Source organism: Ovis canadensis, chromosome 5 (genome assembly GCF_042477335.2).
Source record: "Ovis canadensis isolate MfBH-ARS-UI-01 breed Bighorn chromosome 5, ARS-UI_OviCan_v2, whole genome shotgun sequence".
NCBI lineage: Eukaryota > Metazoa > Chordata > Mammalia > Artiodactyla > Bovidae > Ovis > Ovis canadensis.
The window spans coordinates 54,267,786-54,287,239 of record NC_091249.1 but is presented as its reverse complement, the minus strand read 5'-3'; the positions used below and the strand labels follow the sequence as shown (position 1 = coordinate 54,287,239).

At 36.6% G+C, this 19,454-nt stretch overlaps 1 protein-coding gene across 1 annotated transcript; it reads right to left on the bottom strand.

Moving 5' to 3' along the window:
* Nucleotides 1-1,382: 1,382 nt before the first annotated feature.
* Nucleotides 1,383-2,357, bottom strand: LOC138441585 (olfactory receptor 2AK2-like). The gene has a single exon (XM_069592707.1). It carries the CDS (start codon nt 2,310-2,312, stop codon nt 1,383-1,385), a length of 930 nt encoding a protein of 309 aa, XP_069448808.1. The 5' UTR covers nt 2,313-2,357.
* Nucleotides 2,358-19,454: the final 17,097 nt, after the last annotated feature.

Sequence of the window (19,454 nt, the reverse complement as noted above, 5' to 3'; positions counted from 1 at the left end):
AATGTTTCTGCTTTGGTTTTCTTGAACTATGTTTTTGATAATTCCAGTGTTCCAGTTGTACAGTCCATGACCTTGGCTTAGTTCTAAAAACTTATAATTTCCTCAAATTTCACAAGGTTTTGTCAGTGTAGTCTGGCTAGTTCATGCTCTTGCACTAATACCACTTCAGTCCAAAATATTATTTTATCACAATGAGATGGCTGCAGTGGATTAATAGCTGATTTCAATCTTATCTGCAAAACCCAGAAATCTTTTTTATCTTCTTTAATGCCAGTTTTATACCAATCTACATTTTATTACAAATTATATGTCCAATTATCCACTCATTTTCTACAGCTCAGTAATTTACACCCTGATCTACTGTTACTTTGCCATTTTCCCTGCCTCTTCACTTCTTCCTCTACCTAGGAAACACATCACAAGATATGCAATTGGCTTATTTTCTCATCTCCCTTCAATGTTTGATCAAATACCATCTTTCAGTTTCTGTTTTCAAGACAATTTTATAGAAGATGGCAAATTCCCTACCAAAATACCCTACTTATTTGTTTTTATAACAGCTATAACTTTTGATAAAATGCAATATTTATTGCATTCATTGAATGCTCAGTCATATTTAAATTTGAAATTAGATGATTTCAGAGATATGTCAGTGTTCATTTTTGATTATGTAGTTATCACCAGTGACACACATATTGTTAAACCACTAAAAATATGTTGAATGACTGGATTATATAACTTGCCTTGTATAAAATTTTTCACTTATAGAGTCTCTTAAAGGTATATTAGGAAAAAGTATATTCCATATGCTTTAAATGTATGCTGGGTCTGTCAGCATGTCTGTCTTTGGTGACGCTATTGACTGTAGCCTGCCATGCTCCTCTGTGTATGGGATTCTCCAGCCAAGAATACTGAAGTGGGTTGTCATTTCCTCCTCCAAGGGATCTTACCAACCTTGGGATGGAACCCACATCTCCTGCATATCCTTGCATCGGCAGGCAGATTGTTTTGCCACTGAATCACCTGGGAACCCCATGCTTTGGATAGCAGGTTTTAAATGTCCCATTCAAAATATTCATAATATGAAAACATTGGATTAAAAAGGTTGAATTTTATTGTGTTCAAAGTTAAATAAGTTGGACAATACAGTGTTTCTCAAGCATCTATATTGAAAATACATCTAGTTATAATAACAATGCTCAAGGCAATTCTGATATCAGAAGTAATAAAGATTCTTATCACTTTTTTCCTTCATAAAACCTTTCTTAGGTTTCATATATTACTAGGCAGTTTTTATTATCATTTACATATTCCAAGACAATATTTTAAGCACAGCTTTTTTTTTATGTTATTTAGTCTCATTCAATAAGGAATTCCTACAGTCATATTTTCTGCGCACATACTCTCCTCAAGGCCCTTATAACTTCTTTATTCCTCAAGCTGTAGATAAATGGGTTCAGAAGAGGGGTGATAATGGTATAAAACACAGCTACTATCTTGTCCTCTTCTGGGGAATGCAAGGAGTGTGGCCTTGTATAGGTGGAGAGAGTGGTTACATAGAACAGGCTTGCCACAGTCAGGTGAGAGGAACAAGTGGAGATAGCTTTTGTCTGCCCTCTTCCTGAACTCATCTGGGATACCACAGTAAGGACACAGGCATAGGAAGCTAAAATGGCCATGAAAGGTAACAACAGAATAATAAGTCCACTCAGGAGTATTGTATGTTCATACTGAGAAGTGTCCTGACACACTAACGGCAATATGGATGGAACTTCACAGAAAAAGTGATTAATAAGTCGAGATCTACAGAAGGGGAGTTGAAATACATACAAGGCATGTATTAAAGAGTTGATAGAACAACTGGTCCATGCACATGTGATCATGAACCAACAGATCTTCTTGCTCATGAGTACAGGGTAACGTAAAGGGTGACAGATGGCTACATAGCGATCATAAGACATGAAACCAAGAAGAAGAGCTTCAGTTCCACCAAGGACCAAGAACACAAAGGCTTGAATCTCACAACCTAAAAATGTAATGGTCTTACTATTGGACAGAAAGTTAGTTGCCATTTTGGGCACAGTGGTAGAGATGTACATCATGTCAATGAAAGAGAGTTGACTGAGTAGGAAGTACATTGGAGTGTGGAGTCTGGTGTCCAGTTGAATGAGAAGAATCAGTATAATATTCCCCATCAAAGCCACAGAGAACAGGATTGTAATGGCAACAAAGAGAACAGCGTCCATTCGGCCATATTGGAAAAAACCAAGAAGTATAAAATCTGTTTTGACACTTTCATTTCCTGTTTTCATGACTTAAATAAAAATATAAAAGCAGACCATATCTGAGAATTCCATGTATGATACTGACTTTCCTTAAGAGAAAAAGGTGATGATTATAACATGTGACAAAATGTTCTTAAATCACCTTAGGGAATATATCTTCCTTTAGTCAATACACTGAGTCTGTTTATTAAACTATAGAGACTTGACAAATTACAAAATAAAAATAAGGGTTTTACATAATGTAAAATTCAACATATTTTGATAATAGAAATAAGATAAAAATGTAGGTGATTTGCCAACATAAATTATTTTCTTCCTTTTAAAATCTCTTCAAGGGGATACACTGAAGCTTTGTTTTCTTGTTATAAACCTAGTCTTCTACTCAATTCACTCTATATAAGTAATAAAAATTTGGTTAAATATTCTATAATGTTAAATGTTTATTGTGTTTCTTTATTTTGAATTTATATTGGCTGTGAACTGGCATGAAGAGAATGATAACATTTATACCCTTTATAATCAATTTGTCTTCGTTTAGTCACTAAGTCGTGTGCAACTCTTGCAGCACCATGGACTGTGGCCTGCCAGGCTCCTCTGTCCAAAGGATTCTTCAGGCAAGAATACTGGAGTGGGTTGCCATTTCCTTCAGAAGGGGATATTCCCGACCCAGGAATCTAACCGGGTCTCGCATTGCAGGCAGATTCTTTACCAACTGCGCTACTAGGGAAGCCCAGTAATTCTAATCAATTATTGTTTATTATTCCTGTGAATGTGGAAGATATTTAATGAATTAAGGAAAAAATAATCAGACATAAGGAAAAGTTTGAGAATGAATTAAATATAAACAACACTAACATAAACTTTGAATCAAATAGCATGATAAAATGATTAATTCAAAGCTAATGAATTTAAATTTTGCCTTTTATTTTCTGAAACAAACCTGACTTTTGTGTATTTCCAGAGCAAATAATATCTTATTAGCTCCGTGCTTTAAAAATGTTTAATAAAATTACAAACAAGTATAGTAAATGTTCCTAACATTTGTTGTGTATCTTTACTGTGGATACAACACACTGATATTTTCTGAAACTCTAAATGTAAGCCAAACTGATTTTCTCCACCAAAAGTTTACAGCTATTCTCTATCATGGTAGTGCGTGACTGCCAGGAAGTCCATCTGAGGAACTGGGAGAGATGTAGCAAAAGTAGACTGAAAAAAACATGTGTTAATAACAGGCTGTTATGCTAAGAAATAATAAGGATATTAGGTTAGCAATGAGAAAAGGTGAGTAAGTGAGAAACATTAGGCAGTTTGAGAAAAGCTTGTAATAATTTATAAATATGTCATTAAGAATACAAGAATTCATGTATAGCTACTTTTCTATTTCTTACTTAAATTACCATGAAATATGTCTGATCATAAAAACAAATGCATACATAATAATTGTATCAGCCTAGAAAGAGAAATAATAAATATCTCAGATATATCTAAAATTATCTACATATATAAAATAATATTTATACATAAAGTGTCTCCCATGGTTAATTGCAAAATCCTGACAAGAGGGAAGTATATGTTAAGGAGGCCTCTGAAATAGCATATAGAAAGCTAATAATCAGACTTTCTCTCACCTTAGATTCCAAAGACAGTATGTACTGTGATAATTATTTAAAATATTGAATGGTATATAATCTCCTCTATAAATTAAATAAATTGATTTGGGGCCATCTATTACTGATTTTTAAAAATCCACTTGATAGATGAAGGAAAAATGCCAAAACAATCACGTTCAGAAACACCTAAAGGAAATCTAGTAACTACTTTCCCCCAAAGGAAAGAAATCTCCCACATCCCAGCCTCTTCTTCCAAAACCAAAATGATTACCTTGATTTTGAAAAAATATCAAACTAGATGTTTAATTGAGATTAATATAAAAAATATATTGAGGCCTGGAAGAATTTATGATACTGCATTTACCAATAAATTTAAATAAATTATAAATCAAGTTAAAAGTAAATTTAATTATAATTTACCTACAGTGCATTAGGTAATGGCTTAGATCTTCAATGTGAGCTAAGCAAATTAAAATAACACCTACTTAAAGTATATTTTAAACCAAAGCCAGAACCTGGAGAAGGCAATGGCAACCCAGCACAGTATTCTTGCCTGGAAAATCCCATGGACAGAGGAGCTTGGAGGGCTACAATCCATAGGGTTGCAAAGAGTCCTTTGTGACTGAAGTAACTTAGCACACACACCACAGAAACTTTGCCAGGGAAAGAGAAAGCAACATGAACATTTTTGTTCTCCAGATGAGATTCGAGAGCTAGTTTATTATTGTTAGGTCCATAAACTGAAAATTATAAATTTCAACCTAAACAATTTTGCCAAAGAAGCAATTTAATGTGTACTTATTTTTTATCAAAATATAGCCCCTCCAAATTATTGTTCTAATTCATATATATTTTTGCATGGTATCTCCAATTTTCATTTGAAGTTTGAAATCTGCAATAAATGATAAAAATATTATAGAATTAATTTAAGATATTAGTAACTCATTTCTGGAGATGAAAAGTAGAGAAATATGCAGAACTGAAACCCATGGATGTAGACAATATAGTATATTTTTAATATTAACAAGCTACAATGAAATAGTTTATAAAAATGGAAGTGTTTATAGCTAGCATGCCTATGGAGCTATACAAATTGCAAAATATTTGTTTTAATGGAACTGCATAAACTTTTATTATGTATATCTCTTTTTTGAAATAGTTGACATATTTTACAGCCTTTCATCATCCCCAAGATATTGATGACTATGATTCATGATAAACTTAATGTAGAAACTTGAAGATAAAATAAGAATGAAACAGATATGTTCCTTAGGAAGACAAGCATGTTCCTGGGGTCATGTCCTCTCAGGCTGAGGATAGATAGGACTAAATACTGGGGCTTCCCTCATAGTTCAGTTGGTAAAGAATCTGCTTGCAAACCAGGAGATCCCAGTTTGATTCCTGGGTCAGAAAGATCCCCTGGAGGAAGGAAAGACTACCCACTCCAATATTCTGGCTGGACAGTCCATGGGGTTGCAGAGTCAGATGTGACTTTCACTTTCACTTTCACTGAATACTGGTCCTAGTTCACTGCACCAAGATTCTCCCCAGCCCCTTGTAAACGTTGTAAACCTGAGAGGATTCAAATTCAATAAAGATCAAATAAATCTCAAATACATACCTTTATATTATTTTTGCAGAAAGCATACAAGTAATAAATGTGTAACTTCCAACCCTGGTGTAACCCAATTAAAATACACCTGCATGCAAAAAATAAAATTTAACTTACATACATAAGCATTAAAGTAAAATTTAACATTTTAAATCTAATGTCTCAGAGTAGACATATGTTTTTGTTTTGAGTTATAGTAAACTCATCGAGGAACTACAGTTTCTTCAGACTTACTTCAGAGGAAGCTGCATCAGAAGAGCTGATACTGAATGATTTTACTGTGACTTTGCCTTTTTTGTCTTCATCCATCCATGTACTTGATGCCTGCCTTGAAAGCATAAGTTACCCACTAGATAAATAGACATGTCAACTGTCTTTAATTTCATAAAACATGTAAAGTCCCTTTCCTCTAAGGCATATTCCCTCTTATACTGATATAAAGCTTATTATTCTAGGATATTTTGTTTGGAATAAAATAATAAATAAGGAACAGGAGATGGAGCTGCAAAATTACAGTTAAACAAAATGATTCCATACTATCCCATTAGAGGTAATAATTAGAGACTCACAATGATTCATTTTCTGATAATTCTTTTTTAAATAAAATCCTATTGCTTGAGGTCATAGAAAGATCACATATATTCTTAATTACTAAACTATTTAATGTGGCACTGCTGCATGAGAGGCATAAAATATATTTTAAAAATCTATCATTTAAAATACATTTTAGGAACTATTACCACACAATTAATTTGTAAGATTTTTCCTTTTTTTTTTTTTCTCAGTATATTTTAAGCCTTCAATCATTTAGCATGAAAACTTTGGTGGAGAATAGTATTATAAACCAAAGTGTAATTTTCTCAACCTTATGCAAGACTTTAAAGACTCAACTGGGCTGACTGCCTAATCATTACAGAATCTTCTTATTTATTTATTTAATTTTTTTGCAAAGACCTTTAGGGAAAACTTATTCTCTAGTCCACAGTTAAACACATTGGCTGATTATGTTTTATTTTAAACACTCTCTGCACTAAAAAAAAAAATTAAGTATCAGTATACAAAATTGATTTTTTCAAATGAAAACAACCATATAAAAGTTTGATAGGCTTTAAAAGGTATCACTTAACTTTATATCACTTTATATGTATATATTTCATCATATATGTTAGAATCTACCTAATAATAACCAACCAATATACACTTTGATGTATTTTGAAAACATTTAAGACATTTCAAGAAATTACATGACCCAGGAACTGTTCCATAGTAAATAATTTCTTTTTCTAAAGTATCTTAAGGAGATTTCCATATTTAGAGTATTAGGAGACTCATATCTCTGAAAGTCCAGAGGTCCAATAAGATGTTGTAACCATTCACAGTTTATTGTACTCAAGTTCATAGACAGAAGTTAGATAATGGCATGTCATTCATTTAATGCTATTCTATCAAAACAAAAATTATTTAATCTGTAAAAATTAAAGAAATGTTGAACATTTATGTCAATCTCTCTTAAAAAATCCTATGAAATCAGATGACACAAGGTACCCCATTTGCTCAGGTTAAATACAAGCAACAGCGACAACAGCAAACATATTCACGTATTTACCACATGTACAAACATACTTACAGCATATATATGTATGTTTGTGCATGCTAAGTCACTTCAGTTGTGTCTGACTCTATGTGACACTGAGCTGTAGTTTGCCAGGTTCCTTTTTCCCTGGGATTCTCCAGGCAAGATATATATATACATATATACACGATTATAAACATGTAAAACTCAATAACTTAAGAGGTGAGATAATGCAGGTTACATTTTGATGGAAACATGCACAGTCTGAATACAAACTTTGTTAAGTAGACTATAACTTTCTGCTAAACAAACACATAACTCTATCTTCATTTTCCCACCAATAATATGTAATATATTGTATTTGGTATATGTTCTATCACTTTTATGAAAAATACCTTGCAACAATTTGCTCAGAAGATAAATTTAATGAGCAGATAAGCATTGATTAACCATTTTAGATAGAAACATGGCGATTTAAGCATCCAAACACCAGATTTTAAATTAAAAAATTAAGTACCTTGATGGTTAACACTTTCCTTAAATCCAATTACTGATGGAAAGTTTCCTAGAATGTGTGTGGGTGCATGAGCTCAATCAGTTGTGTCCAACTCTTTGCAAAATCATGGACTGCAACATGCCAGGCGTCCCTGTCTTTCATTGTCTCCTGGAGTTTGCTCAAACTCATGTCCATTGAGTCAGTGCTGCCATCCAGCCATCTCATCCTCTGTCACCCCATTCTCCTCCTGCCCTCAATCTTTCCCAGCATCAGGATCTTTTCCAATGAGTTGGCACTTTCCATCAGGTGGCCAAATATTGGAGCTTCAGCTTCAGTATCAGGCCTGTCAATGAACATTTAGGGTTGATTTTCTTTACCATTGGCTGTTTTTATCTCCTTACTATCCAAGAGACTCTCAAGAGTCTTCTCCAAAACCACAGTTGCATAGCATCGATTCTTCATCGCTCAACCTCCTTATGGTCCAATTCTCACATTTATACATGACTACGGGAAAAACCATAGCTTTGACTATATGGACCTTTGTCCACAAAGTGATGTCTCTGCTTTTTCGTATGCTGTCAAGGTTGTCACAGCTTTTCTTTCAAGGAGCAAGTGTCTTTTAATTTCATAGCTGTAGTCATTGACTGTAGTGATTTTAGACCCCAAGGAAATAAAATCTGTCACTGTTTCCACTTATTCCCAATCTTTTTGCCGTGAAGTGATGAGACAAGAATCCATGATCTTAGATTTTTTAATGTTAAGTTTTGAGCCAGCTCTTTTACTCTCCTCTTTCACCCTCGTGTAAAGGTTTTTTATTCCTTTTCTCTTTCTGCCATTAGAGTGGCATCATCTGAATAGCTGAGGTTTTTTATATTTCTCCCAGCAATCCTGATTCCAGCATGTAAATCATCCAGTTTGGCATGTCACAAGATGTACTACACATGTAAGTTGAGGAATCAGGGTGACAATATACAGCTGTGACATACTCCTTTTCCAATTTTGAACCAGTCCATTATTCCATATCTGATTCTAACTGTTGCATCTTGACCTGCACACAGACAAAGGTAAGGAGGTTTGGCATTACCATCTCTTTGAGAATTTTCCATAGTTTGCTGCGTTCGACGCAGTTGAAGATCTTAGTGTAGTTCAGTTCAATTCAGTTCAGTCACTCAGTCGTATCCGACTCTTTGCGACCCCATGAATAGCAGCATGCCAAGCCTCCCTGTCCATCACCAACTCCCGGAGTTCACTCAGACTCATGTCCATCGAGTCAGTGATGCCATCCAGCCATCTCATCCTCTGTCATCCCCTTCTCCTCCTGCCCCCAACCCTCCCAGCATCAGAGTCTTTTCCAATGAGTCAACTCTTCACATGAGGTGGCCAAAGTACTGGAGTTTCAGCTTTAGCATAATTCCTTCCAAAGAAATCCCAAGGTTGATCTCCTTCAGAATGGACTGGTTGGATCTCCTTGCAGTCCAAGAGACTCTCAAGAGTCTTCTCCAACACCACAGTTCAAAAGCATCAAATTCTTCAGTGCTCAGCCTTCTTCACAGTCCAACTCTCACATCCATACATGATCACTGGAAAAACCCTAGCCTTGACTAGACGGACCTTAGTCGGCAAAGTAATGTCTCTGCTTTTGAACATGCTATCTAGGTTCGTCATAACTTTTCTCCAAGGAGTAAGTGTCTTTTAATTTCATGGCTGCAGTAACCATCTGCAGTGATTTTGGAGCCCCCAAAAATAAAGTCTGACACTGTTTCTACTGTTTCCCCATCTATTTCCCATGAAGTGATTGGACCAGATGCCATGATCTTTGTTTTCTGAATGTTGAGCTTTAAGCCAACTTTTTCACTCTCCTCTTTCACTTTCATCAAGAGGCTTTTTAGTTCCTCTTCACTTTCTGCCATAAGGGTGGTGTCATCTGCATATCTGAGGTTGTTGATATTTCTCCTGGCAATCTTGATTCCAGCTTGTGTTTCTTCCAGTCCAGCATTTCTCCTGATGTACTCTGCATGTAAGTTAAATAAGCAGGGTGACAATATACAGCCTTGACCTACTCCTTTTCCTATTTGGAACCAGTGTGTTGTTCCATGTCCAGTTCTAACTGTTGCTTCCTGACCTGCATACAGGTTTCTCAAGAGGCAGGTCAGGTGATCTGGTATTCCCATCTCTTTCAGAATTTTCCACAGTTTATTGTGATCCACACAGTCAAAGGCTTTGGCATAGTCCATAAAGCATAAATAGATGTTTTTCTGGAACTCTCTTGCTTTTTTCATTATCCAGCAGATGTTGACAATTTGATCTCTGGTTCCTCTGCCTTTTCTAAAACCAGCTTGAACATCAGAAAGTTCACGGTTCACGTATTGTTGAAACCTGGCTTGGAGAATTTTGAGCATTACTTTGCTGGCGTGTGAGATGAGTGCAATTGTGTGGTAATTTGAGCATTCTTTGGCATTGCCTTTCTTTGGGATTGGAATGAAAACTGACCTTTTCCAGTCCTGTGGCCACTGCTGAGTTTTCCAAATTTGCTGGCATATTGAGTGCAGCACTTTCACAGCATCATCTTTCAGGATTGGAAATAGCTCCACTGAGTTCCATCACCTCCACTATCTTTGTTCATAGTGATGTTTTCTAAGGTTCACTTGACTTCACATTCCAGGATGTCTGGCTCTAGATGAGTGTAGTTAATGAAGCAAAAGTAATTTTTTTTTTAAATTCCCTCGCTTTTTCTATGATCCAACTGATGTTGGAAATTTGTTCTCTAGTTCCTCTGTCTTTTCTAAATCCAGCTTATACATTTGGAAATTCTCAGCTCATGTACTAGAAGAATGGCTATGACATGACTAGATACAAGAATTTTGAGCATTACCTTGCTAGCCTGTGAAATGAGAGTGATTGTACAGTGGTTTGAACATTCTTTGGTATTGCCTTTCTTTGGGATTGGAATGAAAACTGACTTTTGCAGTCTTGTGGCCACTGATGAATTTTCCAAACTTGCTGGCATATTGAGTGCAGCACTTTAACAATATCATCTATAAGGATTTTTAACAGCTCAGCTGGAATTCCATCATCTCCACTAGCTTTGTTCATAGTAATGCTTCCTAAGTCACACTTGACTTCATCTCCTGGATATCTGGTTCTAGGTGAGTGACCACACCATCATGGTTATCCAGGTCTTTAAGATCTTTTTTGTACCGTTCTTCTCTGTATTCTTGTCACTTCTTAATCTGTTTTGCTTGTTAGGTCCTCACCATATCTATCCTTTATTGTGCCCATCTTTGCATGAATTGTTCCCTGATATCTCCAATTTTCCTGATAAGATCTCAAGACTTTCCCATTCTCTTGTTTTCCTCTATTTCTTTGCATTGTTTATTTAAGAAGGCTTTCTTACCTCTCATTGCTATTCTTGAAACTATGCATTTAGTTAGGTATATCTTTCCCTGCCTTCTTTGTCTTTCAGTTCTCTTATTTTCTTAGCTATTTTTAATGTCTCCTCAGACAACCACTTTGCCTTCTTGCATTTCTTTTTTGGGGTGATGGGTTTTATCACCACCTCCTGGACAATGTTGTAAACCTCTGTCCATAATTTTTCAGGCACTCTATATACCAGATCTTCTCCTTGAATCTCTTCATCACCTCTCCTGTACAAGCATAAGGGATTCAATGTAGGTCATACCTGAATGGTCTAGTGGTTTTCCCTACTTTCTTTAATTTTAGCCTAAATATTTTAAATAAAGAGTTGATGATATGAGTCACAGTCAACTCCAGGTTTTGTTTTTGCTGACTATATAGAACTTCTCCACTTTTGGCTGCAAAGAATATAATCAATTTGATTTCAGTATTGACCATCTGGTGATGTCCATTTGTAGAGTCACCTTTCATGTTGTTGAAAGAAGATATTTGCTGTGGTCAGTATGTTCTCTTGACAGAACCCTGTTAGCCTTTGCCTGGCTTCAGTTTGTATTCCAAGGCCAACATTATCTGTTATTCCAGGGTCTCTTGACTACCTGCTTTTGCATTCCAATCCCCTGTGATGGAAAGGACATCTCTTTTTGGTGTTAGTTCTAGAAGGTCTTGTAGGTTTTCATAGAATGGTTCAATTGCACCTTCTGTAGCTTTAGTGTTTGGGGCATCGTCTTGAATTGCTGTGATGCTGAATAGTTTTCCTTGGAAACAAACTTAGATCATTCTGTCATTTCTTGTGAGATTGCTCCCAAGTACTGCATTTTGCACTCTTTTGTTTAATATGAGTGTTACTCCATTTCTTCTAAGGGATTCTTGCCCACGGTAGTAGATGTAACGGCCATCTGAATTAAATATGCCAATTCCCATTCATTTTAGTTCACTGATTCTTAAAATGTCAATGTTCACTCTTGCCATCTCTTACTTGACCCCATCCAGTTTGCCTTGATTCATGGACCTAACATTCCAGATTCCTATGCAATATTGTTTATAGCACTGGACTTTACTTTCATCTATAGGCACATTTACAATGAGAGTTGTTTCCTCTTTGACCCAGCCTTTTTATTTTTTCTGGAGTGGCTTTTCCACTCTTCCCTAGTAGCATACTGAACACCTACCAACCTGGGTGGCTCGTCTTCCAGTGTCATTTATTTTTCCCTTTTCATACTGTTCATGGAGTTCTGAGGGAAGAATACTGAAGTGGATCACAAGTCCTTTCTCCAGTGGGCCAAGTTTTGTCAGAACCCACCGCCGTGTCCTGCCATTCTTGGGTGGCCCTGCATAGTATGGCTCATAGCTTCGTTGAGTTACACAAGGCTGTGATTCATGTGATCATTTTGATTATTGTGATTGTGCTTTTCATTTTGGAGGCCTTGGAATTGCAATCCTTACTTCTTCTGCCCTTTGATGGCTGTGGAGAGAGGGTTGTGCAAGCTTCCTGATGGGAGGGACTGACTGTGGAGAAAACAGGGTCTTGCTTTGGTGGGCAGAGCCATGCCCAGTAAATCTTTAGTCAAATTGTCTCCTGATAGCTTGTTTTCCCTCTTTGTTAGCTGTTTGGCCTGAGGTGATCCAGTCTGGAGTCTATAGGCTCTGTGGTAGGGCTATAGGTGACCTCCAAAAAGAACTTATGCCAACACATGCCTCCCAGGACTGCTGCTGCCAGTGCCTCTGTCCCCAAGACAGGCCACTTCCAACCCATGGCTATTCAGCAGGAGACCCTCAAATGCTTACAGGCAGGTATGATTCAGTCTCTTGTGGGGTCACTGCTCCTCTCCCTTGGGTCCTGGTATGCACAAGATATTGTTTGTACCCTCCAAGAGTGTCTGTTTCTCCCAGTCCTTTGGGAGTTCTGTAATCAAATCCCACTGTCCTCAAAGTCAGATTCCCTGGGGATTCCCAGTCTCTTTTCTGGACCCCCAGGTTGGGAAGTCTGATGTGGTGCCTAGAACCTTCCAACAATGTAAGAACTTCTTTGGTTTTATTACTCTCCAGTCTGTGGGCCGCAAACCTAGCAGGTATGGAATTTGATTTTCCTGTGATTGTGCCCCTCCTACAGTCTCCTTGTAGCTTCTCCTTTGTCCTTAGATTTGAGATATCTTTATTGATGGGTTCCAGTGTTCTCCTGTTGATTGTTCAACAGCTAGTTTTGATTTTGATGTTCTCACAGGAGGAAATGAGCACATATCCTTCTAATCTACCATCTTTTCTTAATCTACATTCAAAAGTTTTCATGACAATTTTATATTTATAATATATAATCATCAATATACAGTACATGACAATTATATTATTATGGCTAGATAGCTTATCAGTCTGTATGTCTCCCAGCTCTTATATATTTTTATTCTATGATACAGGGAATTAAACTGTAACTTTGAGGATAAGGGCAAATGTTACTTCATATCTTAGAATGTTTAAGCAAAGAGAAAGGGAAACATATGTGGAATCTAAGAATTATTTTACCGTAAAATTCCAGGCAGAGATGTGCCCATAAATAGATGAAGAAGCTAGATGTGTGTATTTATTCAACAACCTATAATTGTATAATAGAAGATTTTACTAATTATATTTCTATGAGCTACTTGATGATATGATATGAATTTGCCACTAACATATCTCCACTTTAATGTAAATAAAAAGAAACATTTACCTTCTTCCTTAAAACTGACATCATTTTAGAAACAAATCAGCATTGCATTGAATTTATAATTCTGTTTGTATTTATAATTCATTTTACAGTGTTGGTCTTCTAATCTATGATCATGGGGTATGTTATTCCTTTTAGATAAGTCTTCCACTTTTCAGCAATATTTGCTGCTTTTGGTGTAAAAGTTTTGTACATCTTTCATTAGAATTTCTCTTAGAAATTTTATCATATCCTAAGTTGCATTGTATTATTAAATTTTATTTTCCAATTTTTGACAATTGATTTTGGTATGTTGACATTGTATATAATATGCATGCTAAATATTTAGCACTATTCTTAGTTCTAGGAATACAGCATCTGGCTTCCTTGTTGTCTTGTAGATTTCAGTTGATGATAGAAATTGAAAAGATATTTTAGAGAAGTTCATCTGCAGCATACAAAATAGAGTTTGCAGACTGAAGCTGAATATAAGAAATCTTGAACAACTAAGAAACTCTCAAGTCCTTTGGAAAAGGAAATCATCAACTATCAATACTAAAGTGATCACGACAGATGTTGCCATTATCTGACAACACTTTAAACTGGTTATTGAATGACAAAACTTTTAAATGAATAGAAAAATAGAAAATCTAGCAATGAAAAAATAGACAAAAGGGGAAATAAGTGATTATTATGAAACCAAAACAACAGTAACCAAATTGCAATAATATTAAATAAAACTCTCACTGTAACTTTGTTCAGTGAAAAAATGGAGATGACAGATGGAAGAATCAGAGAAGATAGTCTCAAGAGACTCCAGGTCAGTAACTTGATAAACATTTTTGTCACTGGATTCCAAATGCAGAGGAGAAAAGATTATTGCTACAAACATATCAGAAGAAATATTGACTCAAAACTTTACAAATAACTGATTTTTATTCAGAGAATTCGAATGAAACCATGAATGAGAGCTCTCTGAAGTTGAGGTAAATTTTAGTAGGCTAAGTAATGGTCCCTCAAGATAACAGATCCTAATACATTGTGAGTGTTGCTTTGTATTATAAAATTATTGCATATGTTAAGGATTTTGAGATAAGAAGATTGCCTCAGATTGTTGTTGATCAGTTGCTTGGTCATATCTGATTGTTTTCAACCCCATGCCAAGTTTCCCTGTCCTTCGTTATTTCCCAGAATTTGCTCAAACTCATGTCCTCTGATGTCCTCAAACTCATGGTTTTCCTGGTGGCTCAGATGGTAAAGTACCTGCCTGCAAGGAGGGAGACTTGGGTTCGATCCCCTGGTTGGGAAGATCCCCTTGAGAAAGAAATGGCAAACCACTCCAGTATTCTTGCCTGGAAAATTCCATGGATGGAGGAGCCTGGTAGGCTACAGTCCATGGGGTTGCAAAGAGGCAGACATGACTGAGCAACTTCACTTTCTCTTTTTCTCTCTATGTCCTCTGAGTCAATGATATCATCCAATCAACTTATCCACTGTTGCCCCCTTCTTATCCTGCTCTCAGTCTTTTCCAACATCAGAGTCTTTTCTAATGAGTCAGCTTTTCACATCAGGTGGCCGAAGTATTGTAGCTTCAGCTTCAGCATCAGTTCTTCCAATGAATATTTAGGGTTGATTTTCTTTTGGATTGACTAATTTGATCTCTTTGCTGTTCAAGGAACTCTCAAAAGTTTTCTCTAGAGCCACAGTTTGCAAGCATCATCTCTTTGGTGCACGCCTTTCTTTATGGTCCAACTTTCACATCTGTACTTGACTACTGGAAAAATCATAGCTTTGACTATAAAGAACTTTGTCTGCAAGTGATGTCTCTGTTTTTTAATATGCTGTCTATATTTGTCATAGTTTTTCTACCAAGGAGCAAGTGTCTTCTAATTTTATTGCTGTGGTCATGGTCTACAGTGATTTTGAGGCTCAAGAGAATAAAATCTGCCTCTGTTTACAATTTTTCCCCATCTATTTGCCATGAAGTGATGGGACCAGATGCCAAGATTTAAGTTTTTTGAATGTTGAGTTTTAAGCTAGCTTTTTCACTCTCCTCTTCCACCTTCATCAAGAGGTTCTTTAATTCCTCTTCACTTTCTGTCATTAGGATGGTGCCATCTACATATCTGAAGTTATCAATATTTCTCCTGGAAATCTTGATTCCAGCTTGTGATTCATCCACTCTGGCATTTCCCATGATGTACTCCATACATAAATTAAATAAGCAGAGTGATAGTATATATCCCTGTTGTATTCCTTTCCCAATTTTGAACCAGTCCATTGTTTCATGTCTGGTTCTGACTGTTGCTTCTTGACCAGCACACAAGTTTCTCAGGAGCAGGTAAGGTGGTCTGATATCTCCATATCTTTAAAAAATTTCCACAGTTGGTTTTCAGACTGGGACATCAAGTGCCACAGCATATATCCTTACAAGAGGGAGACAAAGGAAAATTAGAAGAAGACAGAAAAGAAGAAGGCAATGTAACCTCTGAAGCAGAGATTGAAGTGATGGACTCACAAGACAAGAAATGTTGGCAGCCAAGCAAAAGTAGAATAGGCAAGGAACAGATTGTTCTCTGTGGCCTTTAGAGGTATGAGACATGCTGACCCCTTGATTTCAGCCTAAAGGTATTATTTTGGAATTCTGGCCCTCCAAGATGTGAGAAAATATAAATCCTTCTTTTTAAAAAATAAATTTATTTATTTTAATTGGAGGTTAATTACTTTATAATATTGTATTGGTTTTGCCATACATCAACATGAATCTGCCACAGGTATACATGTGTTCCCCATCCTGAACCCCCCTCCCTTGTCCCTCCCCGTACCATCCCTCTGGGTCGTCTGAGTGCACCAGTCCCAAGCATCCAGTATCATGCCTCGAACCTGGACTAGCTATTAGTTTCATATATGATATTATACATGTTTCAATGCCATTCTCCCAAATCATCTCACCCTCACCCTCTCTAATCCTTTTTAAAACCAACAATCTGTGGGAATTCATTTCTACAACAACTGGAATAAAAATAACTGAATATCTCCAGCCATTTGAGTTTATTATAATTTTACTCTTACTCTCTAAATTTAAACTATCTTCTGCATAAGCCAAATAAGTGAGTAAGGCAGGGAATCAGAATCATCATCACTTAATATCATTTTCTTTCTAAGGACTAATTTTTCCTGTTTCTTTGTTCTCCTGAGATTCAGTAATACATTTGACATACTATTTTAGGAGAAAGGTTTCCACTTGATCCTTCTGCCATGATAATACTCACTTAAATAATTGAGCTTTATTGAAAATAATGTCTACTCTAATTCTACATTCACTAACTTTGGTAATAACTTCTGTGTAGTGTCATGAACCACTATTCCCATAGAAATAAGCCTAGGTCAAGACCATTTTTCTATTGACCAACATTTTCTTCTGTAAAACTGATTGACTTCATAAATGTTTTGGAATCCCAGGACTCTTGATTGTTGCTGTTCAGTCACTCAGTCATGTCCAACTCTTTGCAACCCCATGGACTGTAGCACATCTGTTTTCCCTATTCTTCACCATCTCCCAGAGCTTGCTCAAAGTCAAGTCCCTTGAGTCAGTGATGCCATCAAACCAGTTCATCCTCTGTCATCCCCTTCTCCTGCATTCAATCTTTCCCAGCATCAAGGTTGTTTCTCCTGAGTCAGCTCTTCGCATAAGGTGGCCAAATTATTGGAGCTTCAGCTTCAGCATCAGTCCTTCCAATAAATATTCAAGATTTATTTCCTTTAGGATTGACTAGTTTGATCTCCTTGCTATCCAAGGAACTCTCAAGAGTGTTCTTCAACACCACAGTAAAAAAGCATCAGTTCTTTGGCACTCAGACTTCTTTATGGTCAAACTCTCTCACCCATACATGACTACTGAAAAAAAAAAAACAAAACCATAACTTTGTCTATTCAGACCTTTGTCCACAAAGTCTCTACATTTTAATATGCTGTCTAGGTTTGTCATAGCTTTTCTTCCAAGGAGCAAGTTCCTTTTAATCTCATGACTGCAGTCACCATCTACAGTGATTTTGGAGCCCAAGAAAATAAAGTTTGTCACTGTTTCCATTGTTTCCATATCTATTAGCCATGAAGGGATGGGACTGGATGCCATGATCTTAGATTTTTGAATATTGAGTTTTAAGCCAGCCTTTTCATTTTCCTCTTTCCCTTTCATCATGAGGCTCTTTAGTTCTTTGGTTTCTGTCGTAAGAGTGGTGACATCTGCATATCTGAGGTTGTTGATACTTCTTCCAGCAATCTTGACTCCAGCTTGTGTTGCACCCAGGCCAGCATTTTGCATCATGTACTCTGCATACAAGTTAAATAAGCAAGGTGACAATATACAGCCTTAATATACTCTTTTCCTAATTTGGAACCAGTCCATTGTTCCATGTCCTGTTCTAACTGTTTTTCTTCACTTGCATACAGATTCCTCAAGAGGCTGGTAAGGTGGTCTGGTATTCCCATCTCTTGAAGAATTTTCCACAGTTTGTTGTAATAAAAAGTCAAAGTCTTTGGTGTAATCAATAAAGCAGAGTAGATGTTTCTCTGAAATTCACTTGCTTTTTCAATGATCCAGAGAATGCTGGCAATTTGATCTCTGGTTCCTCTGCCTTTTCTAAAACCAGCTTGAACATCTGAAGGTTCTTGCTTCACCTACTGTTGAATCCTGGCTTAGAAAATTTTGAGTATTACTTTGCTAGAATGGAGAAGGAAATGGCAGCCCACTGCAGCATTCTTGCCTGGAAAATTCCATGGATGGAGGAGCCTGGTAAGCTATAGTCCATGGGGTCGTGAAGAATCAGAAATGACTGAGCGACTTCACTTCACTTCACTTCACTTTGCTAGCATGTGAGATGAGTGCAGTTGTGTGGTACTTTGAACATTCTTTGCCTCTCTTTGGGATTGGAATGAAAACAACCTTTTCCAGTCTGTGGCCACTGCTGAGTTTTCCAAATATGCTGGCATATTCAATGCAGCACTTTCACAGCATCATCTTTCAGGATTTGAAATCACTCAACTGGAATTCCATCACCTCCAGTAGCTTTGTTCATAGTGATGCTTCCTAAGGCCCATCTTACTTTGATTCTAGGATGTGTGACTCTAGGTGAGTGGTCACACCATCATGGTTATCTGGGTCATTAAAATCTTATAACTCTTCTGCACAATCTTACCACCTCTTCTTAATATCTTCTGCTTCTGTTAGGTCCATACCATTTCTTCCTTTATTGAGCCCATCTTTGCATGAAATGTTCCCTTGGTATCTCTAATTTTCTTAAAGAGATCTCTAGTCTTTACCATTCTATTGTTTTCTTCTATTTCTTTGCACTGATCACTGAGGAAGGGTTTCTTATCTCTCCTTGATATTCTTTGGAACTCTTCATTCAGGTGGGTATATCTTTCCTTTTCTCCTTTGCTTTTAGCTTCTCTTTACTCAGGTACTTGTAAAGCCTCCTCACACAGCGATTTTGCCTTTTTGCATTTCTTTTTCTTGTGGGTGGTCTTGATCACTGCCCCCTGTACAATGTCACAAACTTTTGTCCACAGTTCGTCAGGCACTCTGTCTATAAAATCAAATCCCTTGAATCTATTTGTCACTTCTATTGTATAATCATAAGGAATTTGATTTAGGTCATACTTGAATGGTCACGTAGTTTTCTCTACTTTCTTCAATTAAGTCTGAATTTGGAAATAAGGAGTTCATGATCTGAACCACAGTCAACTCCCAATCTTGCTTTTGCTGATTGTATAGAGCTT

What these genes read in the sequence shown, in the direction of transcription:
- LOC138441585 (XM_069592707.1), bottom strand. Translation starts at nt 2,312, where the DNA reads ATGAAAACAGGAAATGAAAGTGTCAAAACAGATTTTATACTTCTTGGT.